This window comes from Amblyraja radiata, chromosome 14 (assembly GCF_010909765.2).
Source record: "Amblyraja radiata isolate CabotCenter1 chromosome 14, sAmbRad1.1.pri, whole genome shotgun sequence".
Lineage (NCBI taxonomy): Eukaryota > Metazoa > Chordata > Chondrichthyes > Rajiformes > Rajidae > Amblyraja > Amblyraja radiata.
Genome location: NC_045969.1, coordinates 46332198 through 46342984, shown reverse-complemented (window position 1 = coordinate 46342984; position 10787 = coordinate 46332198). Strand labels below are relative to the sequence as shown.

Sequence of the window (10787 nt, the reverse complement as noted above, 5' to 3'; positions counted from 1 at the left end):
CATTCTGCTACTTTTCATAAACGTTGTTTTAGTTTTTATAAGCCTGTAGGTAAATATTTCATATTAAGACGTTGATTGTTAGACGATTGATAGATTTCTTGTGATGTCTTAAGTAACACATTGATTCACTGGGATCCTTATGTCAGAATCGTTAGCATCATCACTAGGGCCAGGATTTTGCCATAAATGCCTTGTGCCTTTTTTGAGCCCTTCCACACTGAAGAACAGTCATTTGCTGAGAACTTGCTCAACTTCTCAGAGTAGCTTTCCTTGGCAGCTCTGATTCCTCTTCTCAGCTTGTACTTGGCCTGCCTATAGACGTCTGCATCCCCTGTAGAATCTACCCCTGCAAGCGTCAAAATGCCTAAAGTCGTCAACGCCTTGTACAAATCTGAACGATTTGATGAGAGTGTACGGGAGTGATATATTCTCTACAGACAACAGTGTGCAGTTTTGCAAAGCATGTGAGAAAGCAATGAATCATGAGAAGAAATATTTCGACTCCCAGCATGTACAGACAGCTAAACACAAGTCGACGGCAGAGAAACTGAAGATAGGAAATGCGCAAGCTTGTCTCCTCACAACATTTACTGCTGGCTCCAATCGCAAATCTGAGTTTTCGAGTGATCTGTGCAAAACATTCATTGATGCTGGAATTCATAGAAACAAAGACATAGAAACATAGAAAATAGGTTTAGGAGGGGGCCCTTCGAGCCAGCACAGCCATTCATTGTGATCATGGCTGATCGTCCCTTATCAATAACCTGTGCCTGCCTTCTCCCATATCCCTTGACTCCACTAGCCCCTAGAGCTCTATCTAACTCTCTCTTAAATCCATCCAGTGACTTGGCCTCCACTGCCTTCTGTGGCAGGGAATTCCATAAATTCACAACTCTCTGGGTGAAACGTTTTTTCTCATCTCAGTCTTAAATGACCTCCCCTTTATTCTAAGACTGGTCCCTGGTTCTGGACTCGCCCAACATTGGGAACATTTTCCTGCATCTAGCTTGTCCACTGTGAAAATTGGAAAACAAATCTCTCAGAGGTTTTTTAGGGAAATACACAAAGGAACCTATACCGAGGGAGTCATCATTACAGAAAAATTATGATGACAGCAACTTCAACATTGTTGTGCAGAAAATTTGAGATGGTTGCATGCATCAAAATATGGATCTCAATAGACGAGACAACCAATGATGTGGGGTGATATGTTGCCAATGTGGTCATCGGTAAACTGGAGGGAGGTCAACCATCAAAGGAGTATTTCTTGACATTGGAAGTATTGGAGAAGTCAAAAACACAAATATTGCTCAGTTGTTTACATCTTCACTTGCTGTACTTTGTACTTAAAGTTTCTGGCGATGTAGGTAAAGACATACAAGGAAAATGTGAGAGGGGGACTTTAGCTAACAAAGATCTTGAAGAAGTACAAAACATAGCTAAATTTCTCAAAGGTAGTTTTAATGCACAAGAGATCAACATGAGGAGTTTGTAGCTTGTTTCAGGAATGCACCAGTGACCTCAGCTGGGGTAGAAAGAAGCTTTTCACAACTGAAGCATATTTCATCAAACAGACGGCACCAGTAATTTGAAAAAAAATGCTAGTAGTTATGTGCAACCAGACAATAATGTAGTATACCTTTATAATTATCATTTTTAACCATATTTTGGTGGTGGAAAAGGTGCCTTTTTATGCATTTTTGTCAATAAATGCCTTTTTCGTGCCTTTTTTGTAATTTTATTTTGCCTTTTTGCCTGCCTATTTCAGAGATTTTTAGCGCCTAAACGTCCTGGCTCTAATCATCACCTTTCATAAGTGCATTCAGTTTGACTTCCACACTTAACTGGTACATTGAGCTTGCAAATAGCATAGGATCGACATGGTTACCAACAACACTGTATTAAAAAATGATACTACCTTTGACTTCCATTATTTTTCATTATTGATGTACAGGATGATGCCATATCCGATACATCCTTAACTATGTTGTGCAGCACTATTCCCATATTTCTTTAAAAAAAAAGATATTTGTACAGTCGGAACAGTAGCTTTCCCTTTTTTAGCATGTTAGAGAATCAGGTCTTCAGGGACATATTCTCAAACCACCATATATAAACTTTAGAAATCATTTGCGTGACTTCTCAAATTCTATACTCAGTGTCCAGACTGAGTATAGCAAGCGTGCCATATGCCTTTTTTACAACCCCATAGGCAACTCATTCTCCTCCCCAGCTAATCTCTGCTGTGGGGTTCCACAAGGTTCCATCCTTGGCCCCATTCTCATCTCCCTGTATATGCTCCCCTTAGGCCAAGTCATTGAAAGGCACGGCATTTCCTTCCATTGCTATGCAGACGATACCCAACTCTATCTCTCCCTGAAGCCCAAAAACCAATCAAATCTGTTTAACCTTACCCACTGCCTCGAGGATATAAAGTGTTGGATGGCCCAGAACTTCCTCCAACTAAACGAGAGTAAGTCTGAGGTAATCCTTCTCGGCCCCTCGGACTCAATCAAAATGATAGCAGGCAGCCTTGGAAGCCTTACCCCACTACTCAAACCTCACGTCAAAAACCTTGGCGTGATATTTGACTCAGCACTGAAATTTGACAAACAAGTCAATGCCGTGGTAAATGCTAGCTTCTTTCAGCTTCGGACGATAGCTAAAATAAAACAATTCCTCCAGTTTGATGACCTGGAAAAGATCATCCACACATTCATCTCCTCCCGCCTAGATTACTGCAACTCCCTTTACACTGGCATCAGCCAATCTTCCCTGTCCCACCTGCAACTGGTCCAAAACGCCGCAGCGAGACTCCTGACGGGCACCCGAAAAAGGGATCACATCACCCCGATCCTGGCCTCTCTCCACTGGCTCCCTGTGCGGTTCCGTATAAACTTAAAGATCCTCCTCCATGTCTACAAAGCCCTCAATGGGTTTGCCCCCACCTACATAAAACGTCTTCTCACCCACCACTCCACCTCCAGGCCCCTTAGATCGGCCGACTTGAGGTTGCTGAATATCCCACGGCCTAGCCATAAGCTCAGGGGCGACCGCGCCTTTGCGATTGCAGCGCCTAGACTGTGGAACAGCATCCCCTTTCCCATCAGAACTGCCCCCTCCATCGAGTCTTTTAAGTCAAGACTAAAGACTTTTCTATACTCCCAAGCCTTTCCTGACATCCTCTGAGTGAGGGCTACATGTATATATGTATGTAAGGTACACAAAATTGCTGGGGAAACTCAGCGGGTGCAGCAGCATCTATGGAGCGAAGGAAATAGGCGACGTTTCGGGCCGAAACCCTTCTTCAGTTTGTTTTGTTGTGCTATTCTTATAACAAATGTAAAGCACTTTGGCCAACGAGAGTTGTTTTTTAAATGTGCTATATAAATAAATGTGACTTGACTTGACTATCCATCTGTGTTGCCACTTTCATGGTGCTATGAATTTGTACCCCAAGATCCTCCTGTACATCAATGCTCTTAATGATCCTGCCATGTACTGATAACTTTCTCAAAATGCATCACCTCACACTTGCCCAGATTGAAATGCATCTGACATTTCTATGTGGACAGCATGATGCACAAATACATCACCTCCACTGTCCTACCCTGATCAATGATTGGCGTATCCTCAAAAAAACTAAATGAAATTCGTGAGACAGGACTTGTCCCTGCACGACACACTGACTAATCCATGCTTTTCCAAATTAGAGGAAATCCGGTCCATAAGAATTTTTCTCAAATAATTTTACTGCAACTAATAGTAGTACTATAAGCCCTATTGGTCTATCATTTTCTGGTTTATACATTGTTCTCTTTATCATGATTTTGTATACCTCAACAAGGTGTACAAAATAAATCCAGCCTATCCCATCTCACCCTATAACTCATGCCCTGGTGAATCTCTTCTGCACCCTTTCCAACTTAATGACATCCTTTCTATATCTGTGTGCCGACAACTGTAAATCCGGTCCTAATCTCATCCCGTTAGTAAAACACTGAGTCAAGCACTGGATCAACTAACTTTATTTTCCGAACACAAACCCACTGCCTATACGATACCTAACCAACACCGTGGGTCTGATCCTTGTCTAGGTAGCACCAAGGCCTTTAATAGATCAATCACCAATTGCTTATGATATATTTGAGTTCCTGCCGAGGTTAGGAATCCTCTCTTCCTCCATAGTTGTCCAAAGTCATGTACTACTACGAATGCATATTTAGAATCTGTACATATGTTCACCCATACATTTTTCCCAATAATGCAAGCACTAATTACAGCAAATAATTCAGCCTGTTGTGCTGAATAGGGCAACTCAAAAGCAGCTGCTTCTACACTGTTCCCATCCTGGTCTACAATAGTGTACCGAGAAAATTTCTCTCCCCCGGGGCCCAATGGATGCACTCCTGTCTACATACAATGTTATGTCAGGGTCCTCTATAGGATCGTCTTTTAAATCCTCCCTTTACGAATGTTTCTTCTTCAGTTAAGAACAGTCATGACCTGCCTCTGACTGTTCCTCTGGAGGTGAAATAAGGAAAGATGCCAGATTAATTGTGGTATAGTGTTTAAATTAAAGTTTTGAATTGTTCAATAAGTAAATTTCATATTTATTTTGACGAGCCATTGTCAAATGCTGAGTTTGAAGTTGTCCTAACAAGGCTGCAACTGAATGGGAACTGTATATTACTATTTCCTGCTGTAAGGTCAGGTTTGCAGCAGACTGTAAACTATTATAAATAAATGTCAGGATCTGGGTGCATAATGGGTGTCCCCTTGCTACTGGGTCGAGTGGATGAATAGTAAGCCGCTGGTCTGTGCTTATCCCCATGTTTTTGGGTGAGGACTGCAGTTGAGCACTCAGAAAGAATGGTACAGTAGAGTTGGAAGGGTCTATCGTAGAGTGGCCTTCCTAGTGCTGGGGCCTGCATTATAGATCTCTTCAGGCTTTCAAAAGCTTCCTGGGCTTCTTTGGACAACTGGAGTCGTCCTCTAGGCTAGTATAAGGAGTCAATTCTTTGGTGTCTAGTGCAATATTAGAGATCCAGGGTCTGCAGTAGTTCACCATACCGAGCCACTGTCTCATCTGCTTCGCCTCTTTAGGAATAGGAAATTCGCAAATTGGTTCCAGTTTTATCTTTTCTAAACTTCTTTCTGTAGCCGAAATTATCATTCCTAAAAACTTCACTTTTTGTTGAGCCATCAATACCTTGGACTGAGAAACCACATATCCTAAATTTGTCAGATGATTCAATAATTGAGCAGTGTCCTCACGATTACTTTGCTCATCCACACTAGCTACCAACAAGTCATCCACGTACTGTACCAAAGTAGATTAACTGTACTTGAAGACATCGAGAAACAAGGTAGGCGAATTAACGAATCTGGCTCGAATGGCCTCCTCCTGCACCTATTTTCTATGTTTCTGAGGTAGTCTTGTCCATGTATATTGTTGTCCCCTGTATGTAAAGGCAAATAAATACTGGCTGTTCTTATGTAGAGGTAATGAAAAGAAGGCATGTTGCAGGTCTACAATTGAAAAGATTCTTGCTTCTACTGGGATTAAAGCTAGGATATGAGCCGGGTTTGGCACCAGAGCATGGAGCGGTTCCACCACTGCATTAACTGATCTTAAATCTTGGACCAACCTGTACTGGCCCTCTTTTCCTGCTTTTGGCACTGCAAGGATTGGTATGTTGCAAATAGACTGGCACTTCACTAGGATGTCTTGTTCCAGCAATCCTCAAATCAGCCCATCCTGTTGTTTTAATGGGTACTGTTGTATCGAAGGCAGTGTCACACCTTTCTGGAGAGCTACTTGGTTGGGATCAATGCGAACACATCCTACCTGAGTTGCGTGTTCTGCCCACACTTGCGGGTCCACATACTCACATACCATACTCCCCAGATGCTGGCGCAGCTGGGCAACAACTGTCCTCGGGGCCTGATAAAACCTAACAGTACATTGATTAGACAAGTCTTGTTCTTCATATACATTCGGTTCTGCCAGATCAATTGCTTTTTTTACCATTGCTCCCAAGTCTTTTGCACTTGCTGGAAAATTCACCTTTCTTGTAATGTGTGGAGCAACCTCTGCAGATCGTTTCCATATGTCTTTCAGCGTACTCTGCAGTTCCTTTCCCGTTACCAGTGCCAACAATTTTACATTCTAATCTTTTCCTTTTTGTTAAGAGCAGTGACATTTGTAGCTTCTCTGTAGCCTCCCCTTTGCTTCTGTTTTCACGATGGACATTCCCTGCTCCAATGGCCCTGCTGACCACAGTTAAAGCATTGAACATTGACTTCCCCAATTCTCCCACAGCCCCTGTCTCCGTCTCTTCCTTTCTTCTGCAAAACCCTCATACATATTATCAATTAAAGGACATCTGGACATCACCCTGTACTCAACTTCCTCCCAGGCCAGACATTCTGGAGCCATGATCCTGATGGTCTTTGCAGCCTTTCCAAAAAGATGCCAAGTAGGTTTTGCAAAGACAGAAATCCTGCATTTTGTCAGGCACCTAAAATGCCCAATATTATCATAATGGCACACAGAACTTCAATTGTGGTCTGACTAATGATTTGTACAGCATTATCATAATGCTCCAACTTTTGTACCCAATACCTTTACCAATGAAGACAAGCATGCTAAACACTTTTACCACCTTCAGCTATCTTGCCACCTTCTGGGAACCATGCACCTGCACACAAACCTCTCTTCTACAACACTCCCAGGGCTCTCCCCTTTACTGTGCAAGTCCTGTCCTGGTTTGACCTATCAAAATGCAACACCTCACACTTGTTAGTGTTAGACTTGTCATTCCTTGGCCGATAGACCCACAGAAACTGATATGGCTAAACAAATTTGGGCAGGGTCTTCCCCCTGGTGTCAGACTACCATCAGACCAAACATCAATACCCAAAACAGCCTTGTGTTTGTCGTGACTCAATTAATTTAGAAATTTGTCTTATTCCCAAGTCTTGAGCATACAAATCTAGATTGACAATCTTGTAGGGCATTGAGAGAATTGCACGATCAATGATTTTGTCCTTCCAAGTGAAAGAGCAACTCTGCTCTATCTGATGTAAATGATTTTAAGGTGCCATAATGAAATTAAGACAATTATCTAGTCAACAGAATTGATTGGGTTAACATATGTGGAGCATTTGACGGCACTGGGCCTGTAAGCACTGGAGTTTAGACGGATGAGGGGGGACCTCATTGAAACTTACTGCATAGTGAAAGGCCTGGATAGAGTGGATGTGGAGATGATGTTTCCACTAGTGGGAGAGTCTAAGACCTGAGGCCATAGCTTCAGAATAAAAGGACGTACGGTTAGGAATGAGATGAGGAATTTATTTAGTCAGAGGGTGGTCAAATAAGCATTAATGCCACAGAAGGCTGTTGGAGGCCATCAATGGATATTTAAAGGCAGAGATAGATAGATTCTTGATTCGTATGCATGTCAGGTATTATGGAGAGAAGGCAGGAGAATGGGCGTGAGCGGGAAAGATAGATCAGCAATGATTGAATGACAGAGTAGAATTGATGGGCCGAATTACCTAATTCTGCTCCGATCATTTATGAACTTATGAACATTTACTGCGTTATCAATATGACTCCAAGTCAGCAGCTGTTCTACTGACACCAAATTCCTAAAAATACCTTTGAAAGCTTAGGCATAAGAGATGATCAAGTGGACTATGGAAGTGCTTCAAGGTTATTCTCATAACCTTCTTTGAAAAAAAGGAATATCACACCAACTTGTGAAAATCGTTGGCCCATGACCAAACAAAATGGCACAAGGATAAGTGGGGTGGCATTGAGAATCTCGAGTTCATTTGCAAGGGAAATTGGACTCCACATAGGGAAGCCCATTGTAAAAAGTGGAAGAAACGATCTATCCCAAATTACACCTCTGCCCACCCTTTATGCCCCACTTGTGTCAGTCTGCAACAAAGATTGGTCTGCAGGTTCTAGTGATTTCTTCAGCCATTTTTCAATCCACAGACCTGGTGGACCCCGAGCAAAAGTAAATTAGGCACGTTTAAAGCTGACATTTTTACTATTGTGTTTCATAACAACACATGGGCTCTGCAGTGTCAGTGTATGCAGTTGGGGGAGATCACTGGACATGTATATATTCCCGGAGCGTGGCTTGTGCAGAATGCAGCGCCGACCCGTCTCTCTCTGGGCACCGAGGGATGGGACGTGAGGTGAACGTGCTCAATATCCTCTTAACCGAACAGGTCACTTAAAAATATGGAAATAAAAGCCGTTTGTATACTGAAAGATGAGCACGATATCTATACTTATCCCCATGACTTAGAAAACATCATCAGCGGTGTTGTTGGAAGCGTTGTTTTTGAATCGCAGGTGGGTTGAACCGGTGGCGGGCAGGTAGGCTCGAGCCGCGGGCGGCCGCCCTTCCATCCCCCGGTCGATCTTCCCCTCCCCCGGTCGATCTTCCCCTCCCCGGACGATCTTTCCCTCGTCCCCGGCCGATCTTTCCTTCCCCGGCCGATCTCCCCTATCCCCGCCCGCCTGCCCGCCATTCCTTCCCCGGCGGTTGACATCGCGGCCTGGGCGCCAAACACGCCCGTTTTCCCTCAGAACCGCCCGTGATCAGTGAAAACTCAAGGCCCGGCGTGGGCCCTTCCCGTTACGGAGATTAAACCGAACTGTCACTGTTTACAATCCGGGTTTGTTAAATAAAATTATCTGGTGGATCGTAACGGTTACCCGTTTCGGTAAGGAAAATCAATCAGTTTTTATGTATGTATCGGAATGTCTATTTGATATACTTGGGACACCAAACGGAAATGGGAGATATATTTGAAGATACCGTCAATTTAAGATGTCTACCTGAAAGTGTTTTATCGGCAGCAATGCGCTGTCGTGGAATCGTACTGCGCGGAAACGGATCTCTCGGCCCATTGTGTCCATATTGATCAAGTTGCCTACCTGAGTTCTTTCTATTTGTCGTTGGCAAATATCTACCATCCTCTGTGTGAACAATTTGCCCCTCAGGTCCATTTTAAATCTGGACACTTCTTAAATGTTGTCTGTGACTCACCTTCAACCAGTCAATTCCAGGTACTCTGGATGAAGAAGATCCTCATCATATCTCTTCGAAATCTCTTCCACTTAATGGTATCTTTTTGTCCCCTAGTTTTATCTACTTCTGATATGGGAAAATATTTCCTGCAGTCTATCTTACAATTTAATCTTTAGAATTTACCCTTAGAATTTGATCTACCTCAATCGTGTCTTCTCTTAATCTTCTCTGTGCCAGGGAGAATCAACCTCACTTTTCCAGTCTCTCCTTATAACTGAACTGGTCCATTCCAGGCAGCATTCTGCTGAATCTTCTCTGCACTCTCTCCAGCGTTATAATGTCCTTCCTATAGCATGGAGACCAGAACTGCGTGCAGGACTCCAGCTGAGGTTTAACCAAGGTTTTATAAAGTTGGAGCATAACCTCCATAGTTCTATGTTGAATCCCTGACTTTAGAAGGTCAGTATCTAATTTGATTTCCTAACCATGTTATCCATCCATCCACTAACGGAGAATCTACAAAATACTTGTAAGGGCTACTTCTGACAGCATCTTTCAAAGCCCATAACCTTTTATAAACTTTTCTGCCAAGAAGGCAAGGTCAGTTGATACATGGGCACAACATCAACCGTGGGTTTCCCTCCCAGTCACAGCCAGCCTGACTTGGAAATATATTGTAATTCTTTCATTGGCACTGGGTTTAAATGTCCTACTCAACAGCACAGTGGGAGTACTTTATCAGAAGGACTGCAGCTATTCAAGAAGATGGCTTACCACCAGCTTCTCAAGCACCATTAAGAATGGACAATAAACAATAGCATTTAGTGGCACCTAGATCTCAAGAACAGTACAATACAGGAATAGACATTTTGTCCCACGATGTCTGGACCGAACATGATGTCAAGATAAGTAATCTCATTTGCCTGTACATGATCCATGCCCATCCATTCTCGGCATATTCATGTGGCTATTTAAAAATGTCTTAAGCATCACTATCGTATCTGCTTCCACTATCCTCATGTAAAAAAAACTTGCCCCACTTATATCTTTTAAACTTTGCCCCTCTCACCCTAAAGCTATGCCATCTAGTCTTTGACATTTTCATCCTGGAAAAAGGTTATGACTATCTACCCTATCTAGGCTTCTCATAACTTTATATATCTCCATCAGGTCTCTCCTAAGCCTGCAAAATTCCAGGTAAAATAGTCCATCTGTCCAATTTCTCCTAGTTGCAGATTCCAACTAATTAAAGGCAACATTCTGGTAAACCACTTTTGCACCCTCTCCAAAACCTCCCCATCCTTCCTGTATTAGAACAACCAGAACTGCATGCAGTACTCCAAATGAGGCTCAACCAAGTCTTGTGGAGCTGCATAATGACTTCTTGACTCTTATACTCAATGCCCTGACCAATGAAGGCAAGCATACTAGACACCATCTTCACCACTTTATCTACAAATTTGAACGTTTCAAGAAGCTATGGATTCAGTCCCCAAGATCCCTCTGTCCATCAATGCTGTTCAGGGTCTGACCATTAACTGTACACTCCATCCTGACCTGACATTTGTCCTCCCAAAATGTAACACCTCACACTTGCTTGATTAAACTCCATCTGCCATTTCTCTGCCCATTTCCGTTGCTGATCTATATACTGCTGTCTACTTTGACAGCCACTTCTCACAGTCTACAACTCCAGCAATCTAGGTGTCATCTGCAAATGCACTA

General features: G+C 42.9%; 1 protein-coding gene across 1 annotated transcript in view; it reads left to right on the top strand.

Moving 5' to 3' along the window:
* The first annotated feature begins 8165 nt into the window (after positions 1-8165).
* LOC116980721 (superoxide dismutase [Cu-Zn]-like) overlaps positions 8166-10787 on the top strand; it is a 28479-nt gene continuing 25857 nt past the window's right edge. The window contains exon 1 of the mRNA XM_033033222.1: positions 8166-8380. Within this exon, the coding sequence (XP_032889113.1) occupies positions 8267-8380 (114 nt within the window). The 5' untranslated portion in view covers positions 8166-8266. The remainder of the gene's footprint in view (positions 8381-10787) is intronic.